The sequence below is a fragment of the Quercus suber genome, unplaced genomic scaffold, assembly GCF_002906115.3.
Source record: "Quercus suber isolate HL8 unplaced genomic scaffold, Cork oak 2.0 scaffold_8, whole genome shotgun sequence".
Taxonomy (NCBI): domain Eukaryota; kingdom Viridiplantae; phylum Streptophyta; class Magnoliopsida; order Fagales; family Fagaceae; genus Quercus; species Quercus suber.
This window is the reverse complement of record NW_027069474.1, coordinates 2293841-2315020: the sequence shown is the minus strand read 5'-3', so window position 1 is coordinate 2315020 and position 21180 is coordinate 2293841. Positions and strand designations below refer to the sequence as shown.

At 38.7% G+C, this 21180-nt stretch overlaps 2 protein-coding genes and 1 non-coding gene across 4 annotated transcripts; 2 read left to right on the top strand and 1 right to left on the bottom strand.

The window, feature by feature from the left end:
* Nucleotides 1-2040: 2040 nt before the first annotated feature.
* Nucleotides 2041-12256, top strand: LOC112010824 (kinesin-like protein KIN-7F). The gene is given in 14 exon segments (XM_024043190.2): nt 2041-2453; nt 4993-5082; nt 5166-5266; nt 5358-5471; nt 5570-5651; nt 5759-5826; nt 5919-5984; nt 6095-6219; nt 7316-7652; nt 8663-9161; nt 9164-9265; nt 9268-9848; nt 10922-11220; nt 11732-12256. Coding segments are annotated over 14 exon segments (3015 nt in total). The 5' UTR covers nt 2041-2233; the 3' UTR covers nt 12063-12256.
* Nucleotides 12257-13551: 1295 nt separating this feature from the next.
* Nucleotides 13552-18028, bottom strand: LOC112010840 (protein ACCUMULATION AND REPLICATION OF CHLOROPLASTS 6, chloroplastic). 2 transcript variants are annotated; one of them, XM_024043213.2, is made up of 6 exons: nt 17429-18026; nt 17123-17347; nt 16369-16629; nt 15301-16264; nt 14841-14974; nt 13552-14106 (listed from the first exon to the last, which is right to left on the bottom strand). In XM_024043213.2, exons 1-6 carry the CDS (start codon nt 17945-17947, stop codon nt 13816-13818), a joined length of 2394 nt encoding a protein of 797 aa, XP_023898981.2. In that variant the 5' UTR covers nt 17948-18026; the 3' UTR covers nt 13552-13815. The 2 variants fall into 2 exon arrangements, with proteins under 2 accessions (XP_023898981.2, XP_065631835.1); XM_065775763.1 differs by lacking the exon at nt 13552-14106 and having other exon boundaries at nt 14857-15006; nt 17429-18028.
* A 104-nt stretch (nt 18029-18132) lies between these two features.
* TRNAE-CUC (transfer RNA glutamic acid (anticodon CUC)) lies at nt 18133-18205 on the top strand. Its single transcript has one exon. It is a non-coding gene; the product is annotated as a tRNA-Glu (tRNA).
* Nucleotides 18206-21180: the final 2975 nt, after the last annotated feature.

Below are 21180 nucleotides of genomic sequence, written 5' to 3'. Positions count from 1 at the left end.
CCTCCATTTGTAAAGAACTCTTAGTATTTTTTATAAGAAAGTTCATGCATGGTGATCGACGCCAGCACTAAACCTTTAACCCACCCTCTATAAATTTATTGTTTGGGCTTGTTGGGCTGAAAACCCATCAAAACTCAGGGTCAATCCAAACTGAGTCCCTTACAATTGGCGCCGTCTGGGGGAAGGATTGGGTGCTGGCCGGCGCACCAGGCGAGTGTTCTAAGTATTTGTTTTACAGTAGGTTAAAAAAAAAAATATAGAAGATTTGACAGTGAAAAAAAAAAAGAGAGGAGAAAAAAAGAAGAAAGATCTTGATTTTATTATTTCATGAATAGAAAAAGTACAAGTTACAATCAGAGGCTCAGGCAGGTGTTTTACATACAAATTTACAAGCTAATACCACCAACTATTCCTACAATCAGAGGCCCAGGTGGGGCCGCCCTAAGAAAAACTATCCGGGTGGGAAGTGTCAAGCCGTCCCTTTATGGTATAAAGAGAATGGGAGAGCTTGACAGGAGGCGGAGAAGGGGAAGGGCAATCATGTTCCAGGCCACCAACAACTCCCTTCTCGGCCAGGCGGAGCTGGAACAAAGAGAGAAGCAGATACAGGGGCTCCAATACTTCCCCCATGATGTTCCCTCGATTCTCTCTGTCCTCATGAGTGTTGGCCGTTGGAGACGGCAACACTCGAGCACCGCCCATAAGGTGAATTCGCACATCTTCCTCGTCGGGGTGTGCTTCGAGGAAAGACGTTAGGTTCTCTAACAACACCCCTCTGGGACACCTCGAAGGGCGCCATCAGGGTTACGCCTAGACTCTGCCGCACTGAAAGCCCAGTGGGCTGCGGCCATACCGGTTTTTGTCAATCCAAGTAACAATTCCGGCTGGATTGTTAAAGCGCTTGGTGAGTAGTGGAAGAATGTGTTTTGTTCTGTTTGTGTTGAGAAGTCCATGGATTGTGGAGAAACCATCTCCCCACTTTATATAGGGGTGGGGGTATATACTAATAATATTATTATATATTTTAAAAAATATATAATATATACTAATAATAATATATTTAATAAATTTAATAATAAAAATTTATCAAACCCATGGGTTCAACCCGATCCAACCCAACCCAACCCATGTGGGTTGGATTGGGTTGGGTTGGACTTATATGATGGGTTGGGTTGGGTTAAATTTTTTTTTACCCACCATGGTGGGTTTGGTCAAAAAATCTCCTCAACTCGACCCAACCCGACCCATGTACACCCCTAAGTCAAAGGATAATGGTACCCAACTACTAGTAGTCATAAATTATATTAAACACCGTTTTTGATAGTCCGAAGAGAGTTTAAATTAGGTAGTTCTAGTTCTAGAATAACATTGGAGTTAGGGGTTATAGAGGGAAAAAATGTGCTAAACGTTTTTTTTTTCCTAGTTCAAAAACGTTGATAACTTACATACCGGAGTTTTGATTTTATTTTATTTTAAATTGATAGTTAATGATACACAATGTTACTAAATTATATAACTCTGTGTTGAATTTTTTTCATTTTCTCATTATCTTAAGAAGAAAAGAATATTTTATGGTAAAATTTTAATTTTTTGAAAATTCATATATATAATATTACTTTTTTTTTGGGAGGAAAGTTACATATATATTATGGGAATTATTTATATTTTTTTGAGTAAAAGTTAAAAAGAATGTTACATTGTTTAAAACGTCAATAACATCATTCACAATTTGTTTCGAAATTACCAACATATGAACTATAATTAACTAAAAATAGAAAAATAGAAAAATAAGTGAACTATATTTACTAGAAAAAATATATATTCACAAAAAAAAAAAAATGGATGGATGGTGATTATAAACCATTAATTTCCGTTAATTAAAAGAGGTGGCAGTTATATTTCAAAGGTCAGCACTGATCCTTGTGTCAAAGACTAAGGAACGTAAGAACCAACTCTTTCTAATTTCCATCTGTGTCTTCTTAAAGCCAAATTCCGCTAAACACAAAACCTGACTCATTTTACAGCTTTTCATTTTCCTCGGTTTTTTTTTTTTTTTTTGTCCCAACATTTTTGGCTCATCTCTCTGTCTCTCTCTCTCTTACTCCTCCTTGATATTCTTTTTTTTTTTTTGCTAGGAAAACCATCCTCTGTTTCTATCTACATTGCCTTCTTTTTTCTGATGTTTGGAGCTATCAACTTTGGGAGTTAAGAGTTTTGAATAAATTGAGAGAGAATGAGTAGTGAGGAGCTAACAATGCAAGGGGACATGGAGGGTGGGATTGGCTCAAGCCCACAAGAGGAGAAAATATTTGTTTCGATTAGAGTGAGACCTTTGAATGAAAAAGAGATATCAAGAAACGATGTTTCTTATTGGGAATGCATCAATAATACCAGCATCATATTCAAGCACACCCTGCCTGACCGCGCCATGTTTCCTGCGGCCTATACATTTGGTATGCGTACATTTCTTTGATCATAATAAAAGACGACTTGTAAACTAACGTGATAATAAATGTGATAGATGTTACGTCAATGATATTTTATTTTAAAAAATTAACACGTGTAAGGTTGTTAGGCTTATGTAGGAAAATCTGTTGTCTTGGTCATAGTTTGTTAAAGTCAATCATCTCTTGGTGTTTGTAAATGTAATGTCATATTGAAGGTGCCTTAATGAAAGGGTATGTGTAATGTATGTCAAAAATTTTCTACCATCTCCTGTGTTTTTTTTTTTTAAATGCTGGCCAATTCAGTAGCTTAGGCTCCACTTGGGAGTTCATAAGAAAAGAGAATGGAATAGAATAGTATGAAATGATTATAAGGGAATGGAAAGAATGAAATGGAATGGAATGTATTTAAGTAAGGGAAAAGAATTGAAAAGAATGGAATGGAATGAAATTAAGTAACCTTGATTGGATGTTTTAAAATAAAGGAATGAAAATGAATAGAATGTAAGTAATCTTATTCGGAAGCAGCATGGAGGGAATGAAATTGAATCATTTTATGATAATATTACTATTAGACTCCTATTTTAAAATAAAGAGTTGAATTTATATGGGTATTTTGAGAGTTTTAGTAAAAAAATTATTAAATTAAATTTTATTCCCTTCCATTCCTCTCAATTTCAGGGAGAATGAAAATTTGAGATTTTAAGAGAATAGAGAGGAAAGAGTGTTTCCTCATACCCATTTCATTCCCTCCCATTTAAACTCCCAAACAAGAGAATGAATTTTCTATTCCCTCCATTAAAATTCCCAAACAAGGGAATGAAAAAATATTCTAAAATGATTCTTTTCATTTATTTCCTTTCCATTTCATTCCATTACCTCCTCCCAAGCGATGCCTAAAAGTAGTTTGAGCTCAAGCGTGAAATACTGAAATTGAAACCATGTATGTGGTAGTGGTATGATATGAACCCCAAGAAACTTTAGGCTTTTCTAGGAACGTTTAGTTTTTATTTCAGATAGAATTACTTGCAAGAACTTACTTTCTTTTTCTTTTTTATTTTGCCTTTGGCAACCAATGCATTGGAAACAGATAGAGTATTTGGGGTTGACACCCCTACAAAGCAGGTGTATGACGAAGGAGCCAGAGTTGTTGCTCTTTCAGCAGTCGGTGGTATTAACTGTGAGTATTTTTCTTGACATCATCTTCTGTTTCCTGATATTCGAATACATTTGCAAACTATTGATGATGACGTATATGTACAGCAAGCATTTTCGCATATGGGCAAACCAGCAGTGGAAAGACGTACACCATGACCGGAATTACAGAATGTGCAGTAGCAGATATGTACAACTACATTGATATGGTATGTATAGACTTTTAGCATCACATGTATACAACTTATCCATATTCCTTGGCAAATTAGCATAAGTTTGACTTGTTTTATCGTCTTTTAGCATAAAGAAAGACAATATTTGTTAAAGTTCTCTGCTATGGAGATCTATAATGAAGCCGTTAGAGACCTCCTCAGCTCAGACAGTGGTCCACTTAGACTTCTAGATGATCCAGAGGTAAATAGTGTTTTTTTTACCCCCTCTTTTTGTACCATTGTTCTTTAAAGGTAGTTTTACGTGAATCATCTTTCATAATTCTATGTCGCTTTTAACAGAAAGGTACTGTTGTTGAGAGACTTACAGAGGTCACTTTGAAGGATTGGAGCCATCTGAAGGAGCTCCTTTCCATCTGCGAAGGTAAGGGAACTTGTATTAGATTATTCCACAAAATGATTTCATATTCACGTTACAGTTGTTTCACTATATGGATATTATATTGGTATCTGTGCAATGCATGCTTGCAGCTGAAAGGAAGATAGGAGAGACTTCTCTAAATGAGACTAGCTCCAGATCTCATCAAATTATGCGACTGGTATGCACATCAAATTACAAAATGATTTATTTCTTATATAAGACACGTTTTACTTTTATTATAATGGAGGGAATGAAATTGAATCATTTTATGATAATATTACTATTAGACTCCTATTTTAAAATAAAGAGTTGAATTTATATGGGTATTTTGAGAGTTTTAGTAAAAAAGTTATTAAATTAAATTTTATTCCCTTCCATTCCTCTCAATTTCAGGGAGAATGAAAATTTGAGATTTTAAGAGAATAGAGAGGAAAGAGTGTTTCCTCATACCCATTTCATTCCCTCCCATTTAAACTCCCAAACAAGAGAATGAATTTTCTATTCCCTCCATTAAAATTCCCAAACAAGGGAATGAAAAAATATTCTAAAATGATTCTTTTCATTTATTTCCTTTCCATTTCATTCCATTACCTCCTCCCAAGCGATGCCTAAAAGTAGTTTGAGCTCAAGCGTGAAATACTGAAATTGAAACCATGTATGTGGTAGTGGTATGATATGAACCCCAAGAAACTTTAGGCTTTTCTAGGAACGTTTAGTTTTTATTTCAGATAGAATTACTTGCAAGAACTTACTTTCTTTTTCCTTTTTATTTTGCCTTTGGCAACCAATGCATTGGAAACAGATAGAGTATTTGGGGTTGACACCCCTACAAAGCAGGTGTATGAAGAAGGAGCCAGAGTTGTTGCTCTTTCAGCAGTCGGTGGTATTAACTGTGAGTATTTTTCTTGACATCATCTTCTGTTTCCTGATATTCGAATACATTTGCAGACTATTGATGATGACGTATATGTACAGCAAGCATTTTCGCATATGGGCAAACCAGCAGTGGAAAGACGTACACCATGACCGGAATTACAGAATGTGCAGTAGCAGATATGTACAACTACATTGATATGGTATGTATAGACTTTTAGCATCACATGTATACAACTTATCCATATTCCTTGGCAAATTAGCATAAGTTTGACTTGTTTTATCGTCTTTTAGCATAAAGAAAGACAATATTTGTTAAAGTTCTCTGCCATGGAGATCTATAATGAAGCCGTTAGAGACCTCCTCAGCTCAGACAGTGGTCCACTTAGACTTCTAGATGATCCAGAGGTAAATAGTGTTTTTTTTACCCCCTCTTTTTGTACCATTGTTCTTTAAAGGTAGTTTTACGTGAATCATCTTTCATAATTCTATGTCGCTTTTAACAGAAAGGTACTGTTGTTGAGAGACTTACAGAGGTCACTTTGAAGGATTGGAGCCATCTGAAGGAGCTCCTTTCCATCTGCGAAGGTAAGGGAACTTGTATTAGATTATTCCACAAAATGATTTCATATTCACGTTACAGTTGTTTCACTATATGGATATTATATTGGTATCTGTGCAATGCATGCTTGCAGCTGAAAGGAAGATAGGAGAGACTTCTCTAAATGAGACTAGCTCCAGATCTCATCAAATTATGCGACTGGTATGCACATCAAATTACAAAATGATTTATTTCTTATATAAGACACGTTTTACTTTTATTATAAATTTCTGGATTCTACATCTATTCCACAGACAATTGAAAGTACTGCTCGTGAATATAGAGGAATGGAAAATTCAAGCACTCTTGCAGCTCAAGTGGTATGAAATATTTATTATCCATGAATGACTAATAATAGGTTTATTCCCCAGGTTCTGTTGGAATGGTTGTGCTTCAAATGATAATCACTTAAGTTGGCTTCCTTGTACAGAATTTTGTTGATCTTGCTGGTAGTGAGCGCGCTTCTCAGACATTATCAGTTGGTACAAGATTGAAAGAAGGTTCCCACATAAATCGCAGTTTACTAACCCTAGGAACTGTAATCCGCAAATTAAGGTCTGCTTATCTTTCTTTTTCAGCAGTTAAATTTTCAATTTGTCTGTCAAATGGTAGCTAGAATATGCAAAGTGAGGATAATTGCATGGCATTGAATATGACTGTATTGCTTTGGTAATTGGGTATTCTTAGATGACCTTCAGATTTAAGTCCAACTTGATTGTCTGCTTGCCTTGAAAAGAATGAAAGAGATTGATATGATGCTTTCAAGCCAGTACAGTACATAACTTTTGCTAGTGAATTCCATCCTTGATGAACGCTACCGAGTGTACATGGAGGGAAGGTGTATCATTTTGCATCACGTAATACAAGCAACCTAGGGAAGGGGTAAAGTCCTGAAGGAAGCTAGAAGTCAATTAGTCTTACCTCCCCTGTGTTCATGGTTGATCCATGTTTATTACCAGCTTGCCAAACTGAGCTTCTTTACAGGACACCCTTATGGAAATTGTGTTTGCAGACTCTAGTCACTGCTCTAAGATTTTGACTCGCACCTTATGTTTGTGAATGAGTCTATCAAGCAGTATTCCTGAAATTCTGTATACAGATCAATGTTTTTTTTCTTTTCCTTTTGCCTTATTGGCCAGGACTAGTTACTTTTTGAAGAAAACATATTGTTAAAAAATTTTGAGGTCACTCAGCTGGGGCTAGAGCATGTAAGTCTTTTTTATGCAACATATAGTAATGTCTTAATTGCTATCCTGGCCAAGTTAGCTTTCATTCCCTTGTTATGTTGTGCAGACTGTGGCTTTGTTTGTTTCTTTTCCTCACAATTCTTATGTAATATTTGTGTTTGATCCTGCTTCAACTTTGAGCAAAATACCAGGTCTTGTAATCTACGATCTTGAAGATAGATGTGATTCTGATCAATTAATTGGAGGGACTCCGAATGTTTCCATAGCAGTATTTATTCCTTTAGATTTTTCTGGCTTTTATGACTACTGCCTATTTAATATCTTCTCTCTTGTTTGGGAGCTTGGGACTGGAAGATTCAAATTTTTTATTTTCCCCCCCAGTTCATTTGAACTTGTTGCCTTCTTTATTGTGAACGTAGCTTAATTATTTGTTCGTTGTTAATCTACTGCCATGACTGGTGCAGCAAGGGAAGAAATGGGCATGTTCCTTACAGAGACTCCAAGCTGACACGCATTCTGCAGAACTCCCTGGGAGGCAATGCCAGAACAGCCATTATTTGCACCATGAGTCCTGCACGCAGTCACGTTGAGCAATCAAGAAACACCCTCTTGTTCGCGAGTTGTGCTAAGGAGGTGACTACTAATGCACAGGTCAATGTGATGATGTCAGATAAGGCTATGGTAAAGCAATTGCAGAGAGAATTGGCTAGGCTGGAGAATGAGTTGAAGAGCTTAGTATCAGGTTCCATCACATATGATTTTGCTGCCTTACTGAAGGAGAAAGATCTTATGATTGAAAAGGTATGAGATGAATGTCTACCACTCAGCTTCTACAAATAACCTTGCTATTTGGCAAGCAAACAAAACAAAGGTTAAACAATGACATTTTCTGTTACCTTGAGCTTTTTCACTCTGTAATTTCTTTTTCTTTTCTTTTTTTGAAATATTTTTTATTTCTTTGGTCATGTATACATAGTTTGGGCCCCCTTGGCTCTTTCCGAGATAACTTAGAGAAAACATAAAAGATTTTTTGAAAATTCAGTAACAGTTACAGTCTGCTTTACCTTCTTTTTCAGTTACAGTCTGCTTTACCTTCTTTTTCTTTTTCTTTTTCTTTTTGGGTTCAGAGCAATTACTTTATTATTGTAAGATCAAGTAAACTTGTCTACTTAGAAAAGGCATATATTTTAAGGAAGATTAATTGCTATTCACCTACTAATCAAAAATTAATATTCCAAATATAATCCTAACAATTGTATCAAAGAATTAAGAAGGTACATCAAATTTGATGACAAGGGACAAATACTGGACATCCATTTGCACATAATTTTCTTTTGAAACTTATCCTAACAAAAAACAGATATTATGGAACATCAATGAAAGGAAATGTGTTTGTAATATTTGGAAGAGCTAGGTTACTATGAAGGACAAGAATTCTTCGCCACTAGGAGATTAAACATAGGAATTGATATCAATCACCTTGTAATTTGTTCACTTCCTGCCCCATATCTTGGATGAGGCAAAAGACCCATTAAGAAGCTCCTTTATTCAGATGCATCTTGATTTTAAAAAACTTCTTCAGGGAAATGTATATATTTTTAGCATGGTTGAACTTTTACTTGATTTAGAACTGAAAACTAGTTGAGTTTGCCAAAGTTGTTGTAGTATGGCGTTTGGTGCTTGGAATTTGAAAAGGAGGGTTGTGTTAGCTGTTTAAGTTGGAACACAGTCTATATAAGATAATATTATTTTCCTCTTACACAAATTTTGCTCACATGTTCAAGTGTGGCTCACATTGCCTTTTTATGCAGATGGATCAAGAGGTTAACGAATTGAAACAGCAACTTGATCTTGCTCAGTCTCAGGTCGAGAATAGACAGCAATCAGATGGAGAAGATAGAATTCTAAGAATTCATGATTATTCTGTATTAGAATCATTGAATCTAGTCAATCCTCCTCATCTCAATTTAAGTCCCAGAACAAGCAATATGCCTAGAGATTTTGACGAGACTAACATGCTTAATTCCAGCCAGAATTACCAACAGATTCCTGAAGACAACTTCCTGCTGGATAGTACTCCTAAGTTTGTTGGCCCTGTTCCATATAAGGTTTGGGAGGAGATTGCTCAAAGGGCTGACGCAGAATCTGAAGATAGCTGCAAAGAAGTAAGATGCATTGAAGTGGAGGAATCACAAATGGATGAAAAAATAGAAGCCACTCCTTCCTTACATGGTCCTAAAGAAATAGCTGGACAATTCCCCTTGCAAGAGGTAATGAAAGAAGACGCTGTAACATCTCCACAGGAGGGAGTTAAGAGGCTATGAGTGAAGATGCTATAACATCCCCACAGAAGGGAACTAAGGAGGCTATGAGTGAAGATGCTATAACATCCCCACAGAAGGGACCTAAGAAGGTATGAATGAAGATGCAATATTGTCTCCATATAAGCAATATAAGAAGGTTATGAATGAACGTACATTATCATCCTTAGAAAAGGAAGCTAAAGACTTTAGTAATGCCAATGTAGATTGCACTTACGATGATCTGAAGCAAAAAATTCAGAGCATGCAAAAGGCCATCAGCTGTCTTATCAGTTTCTGTCCTTCAGAGCAATCTCCAAGTTCATCTGAAGCATTTATGACTAAATCTGGAAGCTTGAAATTAACTAGAAGCAGAAGTTGCAAGCCAAGTCTCTCACCCATGCCATCTTATAACTTCAAGAAGGCAGAACGGAATGAGAACTCACTACCTGTTTTGCTTCCGAAGGTCTTCCATGAAAGACCAGAAGACAATCAACAAAAGATTGCTGCATCAAAGTTTAGTTCCAATGTTGGAAAATTGTCTAGAATAAGTTCCCAAAGTTCTTTTAAGAGTGATTTGAGTGAATCTCAATACAGTGACAAGTCCGATTCAGAGGATACTAGAAGCATTCTCAGTTTTGCTACAGAATCGAGTGAAGCAGCCAGACGTCAGTCCAAGAAACGATATGATGAAATGGTGAGAAAGCAAAATCTCTCTCTCTCTCTCTCTCTCTCTCTCTCAATTCTTTTGGTTCTCATGCAAGTCATCTCTTGTAGGTTGACAATTATTATATTGTTGGGTAAAACTTAGACACAACATTATACCTAAAGAATTGTACCTAAGTTTTGTCTTTATCATTTATTTGGAGTACCTCATATCATCCTTTAGACATCACTTGAACCTCATTATTTTAGTCAACAACTAGTAAACATATAATAAAGAAATTATCGGTTATGATATCCATTTCAGCATTTACTATACATTGTGCTCAAGTTTTAATAATTTCTGTATGTTGTTTACAAGACTGCAGGGAGATTGATTTGTACATTTTGGCAATAGCACAAGTAATCTCATTTATATCCTGGTGCTATGATACATAAAACTATTATGGATGCATGTTTTTATGAAAAATTTTGTTTGTATAAGGCCAATAGTGCTGTCATCATATTGCCCTATAACAATGAATCTAATAGGCGGTCTGTCTAGTTTTCTTTTGCGTCCTTTGGGGGTTTGTAGTTTTGTAAATCGAATTCTTATTATGTGCTCCCGCTCTATGGGGCCTTTCTTTTTGCTCAAAATGAAGCTGTCCAGTGCCTTGTGGGGATTTCTCTTAGTGCTCTCATAGGCTTGATTACTCCTAGTACTCTTAGATATGGCCGTTCACCATTTCTTTTTGGAGCGTTCATTTTAGAAGTAATGCCTTATGGGTTTTTACACCTAGACTTTGTTGTTGGAGGAAATTATATTGAGAACAAACCAGCTTGATCTGTTTATAGATACAAACACTAGAACAACTGTATGGTGTTGGTTTCAGAGATCAGTTAGACAAACTAGATTATGGATATTTCTTTTGAAATTTTAGGTAGTTTGACTTCCTCCATAATCTTTATCATGTGCCCTGTAGCCAAGTGGTACCGCTTGGTTCTTACCAGAGAGAATTGAGTTTGAATCTCCATCCCTCGCCTGTCCTTTTTTTTTTAAAAAAAGAAAGACTATTTTTTTTTTGGGTCGAAATATGTCCTTTATTATGTCATTTTTATGTGTGATAGGTACAAAGGGCCAGAGCCATGACCTATGAATCCAGAGACAATGTAAAAGATGCTGGCCTGGATGCTTTGCAGCCTGGCTTTGATTGGTCCATCGAGTTTGAGAGGAAGCGGAGAGTCATAATTGAACTTTGGGATGCATGCAATGTACCACTGATCCACAGAACCTATTTCTTCCTTCTCTTTAAAGGTGAACCTTCAGACTCTGTGTACATGGAAGTAGAGTACAGAAGGTTGTCCTTTCTCAAGGACACATTTTCACATGGAACTAGCAGAACTAAAGAGAGTGATCCAGCTTTAAGGTATAGAATTTCTCCTCCTTCTGGGGATTCATATTAGACACAATCACACTAGCACAAACATACATATGCACCCCCAAATGTAGTTTATTACAAAGATAGTATTATAAAATTTAAAATTTTGATACCACGAGCTCAAAATTAAAAAAATAAAATAAAATAAAAAAAGGTGATGAAAATAAGAGACCGTCGTGATTCTTTTGAAGAAATGTTTCTAAAAATGTATAAAAGCAATGTAAACTTGTATTGTTTTGCAATTGATCATATTTGTATGAAATCTCTCTTATAGTATTCTTAGCATGATATTAATAAGGAAACTCATTACATTTACTGAGTCATGCAAGAAACTTATACTTGCATATTAATCCATAGGTATTGGATATGTCTCATTTGTTAGAAAGTATGAGGTGAAGATCCTGATGCATATATAAACCTGCACAAGTAATCCTTAAACGATTTCCTTTTTAGTTCCAACAAGCAATCTCTAATATCATTGTTTTTGGTGGGGGGACAGTGCAAAGGCTCTCAAACAAGAGAGGGTAATGTTGTGCAGGAAAATGCAGAAGAAGTTCTCGAAAAAGGAACGAGTACTCCTTTACCAGAAGTGGGGTATTAAGTTGAACACAAAGCAAAGGTGCCTACAATTGACATACCTCTTATGGAAGGACACAAAAGACATGAACCATATAAAGGAGAGTGCTTCCCTTATTGCAAATTTGATGGGGTTTGTGGAGCCAGGACAAGCCCCCAAGGAGATATTTGGACTCAGCGTCATACCTCGACCAGTAAACCAGAGAGCGTTTAAGTGGAAACACAGTTTGTCTAGTTTGTCTTATGTATCATAAGTTTGTTGGAATTAGGGAGGTACATTTGTTGATATTTGGTCCTGCTTTGCTGTTCACTGGTTCAAATGAGCTTATAGGGTGTTCAGTTTTATCTCCAATTCTAAAAGTAATGTTTCTTCTATTTCGAAAGAATACTGATTGAAAGGCTTGTAAGGGAGTCTGATTGCATTTAAACGTTATTCTTTGTTTCGTTTATGAATGCATATCTTTTCAAACTTCTTGGCTGCATTTGCTTTTAACGAACTTACTTGTTTTTGCAGTTAACTGGTAGTTCTGCCACTATCATCATTGGTTATTATAGGCTTAAAAATAATCCATATCCGTTAGTTAAAGAATTTTGTACAACCAAACTCATTTGACTACAGAGACGAGAAAGTTAACACCGTGTTAATATTGTTTCTAAGAGTCTTCATATCCCTTAGCAACACTAGCTAGGAGGCAAACCCAAAGTGCAGAGGCAGTATATGGTGTTTTACTTTCAAATTTCAACATAGAGCATCACACTCACATTGTGGGGTCCCTACAAGGTGAAAAATTATACCCATAATCAGGTATAGATATCATCTCTCACATAACAGGTGGGCTCACCGGTGTGTGGGACCCACCTGCTGTGAGGGAGATACTACATATACCCGATATAAGGTATACTTTCTCTTACAAGGTGAATGTGTTTCAGCCTGCCTGTAATGAAAAGTTGAAAACACAATATACTTACTTTTAAAAGGCAAGTTGACCTTTATCCATATGATTTTTCACTATCCTATCTCAATCAACCTATTGGGCAACAATTCTGATTATATTAATCATTAGAATTTTAGCATTTTCCCCCAACTATGAGTATAATGTTTATATTATTGCAAAATTATAATATAAGATAATCATTTGAATATTTATCATTTTTATTACTTTTTTAGGACCTATATCTCTAGTTTCTAATGCCTATTTTGTTTATATTTTTTAGCTCAAAACTAAAGAGTTTGGCTTAAATAGAATAAAATTTCATACTTTTCAACCCAAAAATTAAGAAACAGAAATGAATTTTTGAGGCTCAAAACTAAAAAGAGACAACATACAAAAGGAATAAATTTAAAGCCCAATTAGTCCAAAATAGACCAAATAGATCAAATCGGACAAAAATTGACCAAATTGGATTGAACAGATTGAAGTGGACCGAATGGCCTAATGGACCGAAGTTGTTTATAGATTTATAAGACGTATATAGTAAAATTTGTGATAACTACAGTATCACTAAAAAAGAATTACACATTTATTTATTATGCTGTTAATGTGAAATTAACCAATCATGTCACTTTGTAAATTTTTTTAGTTAGTAAACGATATCATTTAAATGTTTGCTTTTACTATTAATAATTAAATGAAAACATTCATAAGATGCATTATTTAGAAAATTTTATTGTTTGATTAATATTACTATTTAAAAAAAAAAAAACTTAAATGACTTATGTACTAATTGATTTGGGCAAAATAATTAAATTAACTCATTTAATTATTTACTAATAGATTTTACAATTGAAATGGACTGCAATGAACTAAATGGATAGACTAAACTAAAATGCTATGCTGATATAGCCCAACAAGATAGTAACAACAGATGCCACACTTAAACTTTAACAACCCAACCCTGCAAGCGGCAATAAACCTTCAAAGATGCGAAGTTAAATAAGAACTTAACCAGCAACAAAACTGCCACCAATGTAATAACCAAAAAGAAAAATAATACTATTTACACTAATTATGATTCGAGGACAGCTCCTTCAGTAATTTTCCATCCTGACCTGGAACTAGACATTTCGTATCTCGTTGTGTAGATTCTGCTGTTGGAGGCATTCTGCTCTGGATGGTCCACAACAGTTAGATGGGCTGATTCTTCGAGGGTTGCTTCCACCACAGCACGCCGCCCATCTAGTGAGACAGTGATGCTGTCAATAGTGAGGTTCAACAGATTATAGTCATAGAACCAACCGAGCTGGGCAATTTCAGATGCACGATCTGTCCATATCTTCAACATCTCTCCATCCAAAACCTGCCAATCCTCAATATCAGTGAAATGTTCTGAAAGATATTAACCAATATTTGATAACTAACTAGATATTCTAAAGATAAAATGCATCAAAAAAGACCTTCATTGGCTGTCACAAACAATCTACTGACAAACTCCAGTTTATGCATAGCTTAAACAATTTACTGCCTACCTTGATGCAATATAAACTTAATATACTGCACCGTAGTACAGTGTTGGCATTCAAACAACAAAAATTGCCCAAAACAAAAGACAGAGCAGGTCAAGAATATACTATATTGAAAAGTGGCTTAACACTGGCATAGACAAGTAAAGCTGTAACAAAGAAAAAAGTCATCTTTGGTTGTGTGTGTGTGACAGAAAAGTAAGCAAATGGGTTTCAGTATGCTCAAGTAAAATTCAAACTTTTGGTGCAGAATTTTGCCTGGAATTAACTTTAAGCACTTCTAACATGAACAATGAGTAATATCTTTCTGTAATCCTTTCACACACACACACAGAGCATTATAATAAGGAAAAGAAAAGAAGAAATCCATACTGGATTTTTGCCATTCACAGGAGGAACCAACCCCCACCCCCACCCCTGTGAGAGAGAGAGAGAGTCTCTCTCTCTCTCTCTCTATATATATATATATATATATTATAAGGATTTTTTAATTATGTAGCGTCCACATCTGGTGGCCAGCTCATGAAAATGATCCCTACTAATTACCAGAGACTCCAGGCAACAAACTTACCTCTGGCAGTCTTTCTATGTAATGATCTGGTCCAAAGGCTTGAGATTTAATATTCTGCCATTTGCGAACTAGATCCTCTGCAATCCTTGCATCCATTTTGGGTAATTCCTCTCCAGCTTTTTCATCATCTAGGCCTGAAATTTAAGGTATGATTTGATCCAAATGCCTGATTCAACATTTATATGCATCTTGTGAAGTCGAATATTCATTACATCAAGTGTTACATATCAAATCTAAACATGCAAAACCAATTGCAGTCAAGGATTTTGGAAGTTAATCTAATACACATTTCAAAAGAAAAATAATTTCTAAGGAATGTCTAATTTGATCAGGTCTCGTAAATTGAAGGAAATGGTAGTCAAGAAGTGAAATGACATTTATTTGTAGAGATGTTGCATTAGATCGAGTCAAATGGCCTAAAGAATTCATGTAGCTGAGTATATGTATCATTGTGTCATACCTACACTGATGACATCAGATGCTGCTGCAGCACCAACTTCTTTACGTAAAACAGACGAACCATGCTTAGCTGGTAAATACCTCAAGCCAACCAAAGTCATTAGTCCAATGACCACACCAGCACACATGATCTTCACACTTGAATCTTTAATTTTGTCAATAATCAATTCGTCTTCATGGATTTCAACAGAGCCATTGCTTCCAGAAATCTCAGCTAAATTGGCAGAATCACCTCGATCAGATTCTCCAAGAGGCTCTTCACTTTCCACACTGGGAACAGAGTAATTCACGTCACCATCTTCTTGATGCCCTGCCTTCTGATCCCTGTGACTAAGAGGAAACACCTTCTGCAACGCCTGTATTGCACTAGCCTTTACATGATCAAGAACTGCAGTAGCCTCAGCGCCAATCCTCACTATGGCTGCTGCTGCAGCTAAGGGTGAACCACCAACTCCCTCCAGCCGTTCTAAATACCTTAGGACTTTAGGATCATCATAGTAATCCCCAAGCTTGAACCATATATTTTTAGTATCTCTAAATCTGGGAAAAACCACCTCCATCAACCATGTCTCCAACAGTTTACAAAGCCCAGGAAGATCCTTGTCATAATCATCCTTTGAGTTCTCCAAGATAAATTCTACAACAGATGGATTTCTGAAGGGTGAATTATCACTATCTAAGCCCAACCATGAGCGACACTCATCAAGCTCCCCTACAAGTAGTGAACAAAGGCCCCTCTCCAATGCAAAGTCTACCTCAAGGTTTCCTCTGGGATTATCAGCAAGGACAGCATTATCAAGAGCTGTTACTTGAGTTTGCTGAAGTTTTTGGAACAGGCTATCAGCGTCTTTTATCAGATGAGGTTTTTTACCAACAAAGGCTTGTGCAACAAGTGCAAGTGCCACTCCATAAACTTCAAAACATTCTGCTGGCACGGTAGGTGGTGTAGCTACATATAAATCGACCTTTCAGGGAAAAAAATATATATATCAAAATAGATATTAATAAAATTGAGTTTAAAACAAAAACTTTCACGGAAAAGAATTGAAAAGATAATTGATTAGAATACCTGCTCAGCTGTTGTCATACGCAAGAACGCTTCATTCAAGAAATCCTCACGTGTGAACCCTCCAGCGATAACAGCAGCTCCTCCTCCCCCAACAGCCCACAAAATGTTACGCACACCAAGGAGGCCCTCTTCCCTTCTTGAGCGGTATTCATCACCTAGGGGTAGGGCTAGAAGTTCCAGAACACAACGTGGGGTAATTTCTTCCAATGTCTCATCAATCTGTGCTTCTAAATCTGGTGAAAGACTACTAGCCCCTTCTTCCTATAAGCCCAAGATAAATATATCACTTTTCTACACACAAAAAAAAAAAGATTCCTAGCAAGCTACTAAAGATTGAAATTCAGAATTCATCACACTGACACCTGATATTTTCCATTCTTCTCACTCTCCCTTTTACTTTATTTTATTTTATTTTTATAACGTGAAACCTCATTAAGGCAGCCCTTATAGAGATACACGACCCCACCCACCAGAACTGTGTATTGGGTAATCTCCTAGTATGTATTTCAGACACGATTAATGCAGCATTTGTAATCTCTTTGATTGGCAACCTAAATGGCATGCTATTACACGGCTTTCTATCCAAAAAACAATTCTATAAGCAAATCACCTTATTATTGATCAGCATGCAATGCATTGCCAAAACCACTATAGAGGTGTGAATTATGTCCGGTTTGAAACTCAGAACTTCGTCTATAAATGAAACAAATCTAATATATAACAATAATACTGAATATTCAATCAATCAATTAACCTGCAAGAGCTTCAAAGCCCTTCCGAGCACCTCACAACCCCGAATAAAATCCGGGGGTGACAATGCCATTGCGTCCCTCGACATGTCGACATAAGCAAGTACCAACACCAACACAACATCTTGCTTGAACGATTTGGGCAGCCTCTCTCTAAGCAAACTCTCTCCAATTTGAATAACCAGCTCAGTCTCTCCCGCCTCTTGCAACACGCACAAAGCACCAGGAACCTAGAAAAAAAAAATGCATTAAATTTTTGTATAAGCAACCAAACAGGGCATGAGAGAATTGGCAATTGGTAAAATTACTACCTTGTCCCAGGGGACTTGGGTGAGAATGGTGTCGAGATGATCTTCACCGAGGCCTTGATTGTAGTCTCTTCGTGAAGAAGGGTTCGTGAGGGTTTCGCAAGCGGCTTGGAGGATTTGGCGGCGGCTAATCAAGGCGTCGTCGGTGAAACCGTACTGTGGAGGCTTGGAAACCCTAGCTTCGTAAGCGCGCCTAATGCCATCGCCGAGGAAATGCGTTTCGGCGCCGAGGACACGGTAGAAGTCGATGGGGATGGACACGTGGCGCTCGGGAGGAGCCAGCGGAGGAAGAAGAGTGGCGGTGGAGGAAGTATGGTCGGAGGAGGAGGAGGAAGGTTCGGCGAAAAATTGGAAGTCGGCGATGAGGCGGTCGGCCCATTTGCTGGCGGAGCAGGTGGTTGAGAGGCTGAGCTTGTTGTGGGATTTTGAAGAGTAAGGCGGTGGGAGTGGGAGTAATAAAAGTCTCGGAGTGCTACAGAGCCCAATGCTGAGGCCCAGGGGTCTCGAGGCTAAGGCTTCCATTGTAATTGAAGTGCCAGACTGCTTCAAAGTTATTAACGACGCTCTCACTTTTGCTTTTGCTTGTTTTGTTTTTTTCTACGAGTAGTGACGCTCTCTCTGCAGAGTTCACTATCCCTGAACGTGGCTGATGTTCAGTAACTTCAGTTGTAGATTTTAATTATTGTTAGTACCGAAATAATCGCAAATCCGTTGTAGTCTAGTTGGTCAGGATATTCGGCTCTCACCCGAAAGACCCGGGTTCAAGTCCCGGCAACGGAAGTGTTTGTTTTTTTTTTTTTTTTTTTTTCTTCGGCCACAAAGACTTGCTGCGTGATCTGAATCAGATGACAGTATTAGTATCTAACATGGAGAGTCCGCATTGTAGCCAAGGAGTGGGATAGATGTACTTACCATAGCAAATCCTCTTCAGAGACTTGAAGAGCTCATACTGGCTGAAACGCCTATATGAGTCCATATCTCGGGGCAGAAGAAGGGGTTGCTGCAGCGCCTCGGCTATCAGTCCGGCACGACCCCCGTCGTAATTCCTGACCGAGGTCTCCCAGGGAAAGGGTGCGCCATCAAGTTCTAGCCGAGGGGACCATATTCGTTGTCCTCGCGCACCTCTGCCAGAGGAGGCTCCTCTCTGCTTTCTACGGAGGACGCCCTCTTTTGTCGGGTGTCCTTGACCTTCTGCTGCTTGGTCTTGGGGGCAACCCCTTCTCCTTGTCCTCGGACTCTATCGGCCTCTTTTTCTTCAGGTCCGGTATAGGTTTGAGGGCTGGATCGGGAACCTGTGGAGCAGGAGGAGGTGGAGGCAAATTCACCTCGGGACGAGAAGTCCCCGTCCCTTTGGCCTCAACTTTGTTACTCCTCCTCCTTAGGAGTAGCCTCAAGTCAGACATTTCTTCCTCCGAAGAGTCTTCGGGAACCGTAGTCAGCAGCAAAGGCGCTCGGACGCACGACTGTCTGTCAAGTTCTTCTTCGGAATCCGAAGGTATTATTTGGACACCCCTTGGTCTTCCCTTCGAACTTAAACTGGTCAATTTGTGCGTCTAAGGACGCGGATGAAGAGCCGACCCTTTCTCTCACGATCGGCTGGGCAAGGGGAACTTGCTGACCGGTCGGACGAGCAGCGGAGCACCTTGGGGATTAGGATGTGGAACTGGGGGTAGGTCGTAGGGCGCTAGGAAATTTTTCCGAGCAACGTCTATCCTCCGCAACCTGTAATCCCCCTCGGTAATCGCGTTTCCCACTGGCTGGACGTCTGCCTTCTTGGGGGTGTAACCAAGTATAAGTGGGACGGATCTTAATTGTCCGTCCTCGCTGACGAATATTTCCGAGCGTAACAGATAATTGAGGGCAGGCACGTTGGTGAGGCTCAGCCGAGGAGCAGTATGTGTCTTATCTGTAAAACAAACACACCTGGTCAGTTCATAAATCAGATACAAGTATAAAGAAAGAACAACTACTGAAAGAAAAAGCCTAAGACTATGGTTAGAGACCCTGAGTCCGAGAAGGCACACCTGGCTCTCCTGGCTCGGTCGGACAGTGTAAACCATCGTGCCACGCGCCCGAGACGATCAGGTAATCGTCTTTCATCCCCTTATTGGACTTGGAAGGCAGGAGAATAGCCTCACAATATCGGAGCGGGATTTAAGGTAATACCCCCCCCCTTGTTGGCTACGACACTCATACAAGTATACTAAATCGTGCCAAGTTAGCCCTAAGCCTAACTGTGCGTTTATGGCATCAAAAGCCCCAAAATCTTAAGAGTGTTGGGCGCACACTGGTCGGGAGAGAGCCTATGGTTACGAAGATAGTTTAGGGTCACGGGACCCATGGGAATGGTCATTCCCCTTCAAGGAAGGCGATCATAGGTATTATGACCTCTCCTTCTCGTCGGGTTAGCAATAGCCCCTCCGGGGGGCAATATCTGAGATTCACCCCCTGTGGGATATGGTGGACTCTTTTAAACTCCTCAATCAACGCCGGACTATCGACGAGATATTGGAATTTGCCCATTTCTATAAAAGATTGACCGAAACACAAGGAGGGTAGTGTCAGTGAAGGGGAATGGAAGCCGAGAAGGAGAGAAAGGTGTAGAAGGCACCGAGACTTACACTAGTGTGAGTAAAGTGAATTCCCTAACTCAAAATGTAGCCTGGGATGGAATCCAGACAGCGGAAAGCGCAAAGATTCGGGTGGGCGTAAGATAATTTTGAAGGAAAGAACTCTTGGTAAGCTCTGAGGAAGTTCTGAACGCTATGCGAGTGTTTAAAGTAAGAAAAGTAACTGCTCGAGGAGGTTTATATACGAGACGACTGGAGCGGCATCAATCACCTCACTCGAATTACGAGGGCAAACCCTACCCGTCTGATCAATAATCCACCGTTGGATGCGAGGGACACAGCCGCCTGAAGTAGTTGATGCGCTGCTTTGGGAAGGAAAGACCTGCAGCAATAATAATGAGGCGCGCGTCTCTACGCCCTCACGCGTGAAAACAGGGGCATTCATGACCTTTTATCTCTATCAATCTTTTTTATTCTAGGTTATTTTTATTTTTATTCACTCCTTCCCGCGTGTCAAATCAAAATTTTATTTTTTCTTCCCGTTCGCGGGGGAAAAAATGAAATTTTGAGCTATTGTGGGGGATAAAAGGATCAAGCCCAAATTAACGGGCCGAACACCCACGAGAGAACTGTTTCACATCCGAAGAGAAGGATGAGTAGAATGCAAGGTCCAGATTGGAGCGGAATCCTCTGGGCAGAGGGTCATTGCTTTCCGAGGAGGATGTCTCCAGTCCGAGGAGGACATCTTCTGTCCGAGAAGGAAGTTTTACCCTGGTATGATAGCGGAGACTAATTGAGCCGGAGAAAGGCCTGGTTGATCGTCCGAGGAGCCCACCTGATCAAGATAAGCTCAAAGCACACTCAAAAACGATAAGGATGAAGAAATATCTGAGGGAAAGGCTGCTGCCACCGTATTCAATGCATTGCAACAGCTTTTCTGGCCGCATTTATGTGGAGAAGACACCTGAACAGTGTTTCATGACCTACCGCCACTCACACAGAGATGAAAGCAGCTGCCTGACGTGACAGGTACTTGAGCACGTCCACGGATGGGGAGCACGTGGACGGTAGGGATGAGAGTGAGAGTGGTTATATAATAGAGGGTGAGGGTATGAAACGGGGCATGAAAGGTGGGCGAAGCTGATCAAGAAATAAGAAAAGAAGTGATAATCTTTTGCGGAAAAA

Bases quoted from the DNA above. Each gene is read 5' to 3' on its own strand.
- LOC112010840 (XM_024043213.2), bottom strand. From the start codon at position 17,947: ATGGAAGCCTTAGCCTCGAGACCCCTGGGCCTCAGCATTGGGCTCTGT. The intron at 16,630-17,122 runs GTTAATTGATTG...TTGGGCTTATAG, and splicing joins GGGCTTTGAAGCTCTTGCAG to GAAGAAGGGGCTAGTAGTCT. The intron at 14,107-14,840 runs GTAAGTTTGTTG...GAGGATTGGCAG, and splicing joins ACATAGAAAGACTGCCAGAG to GTTTTGGATGGAGAGATGTT.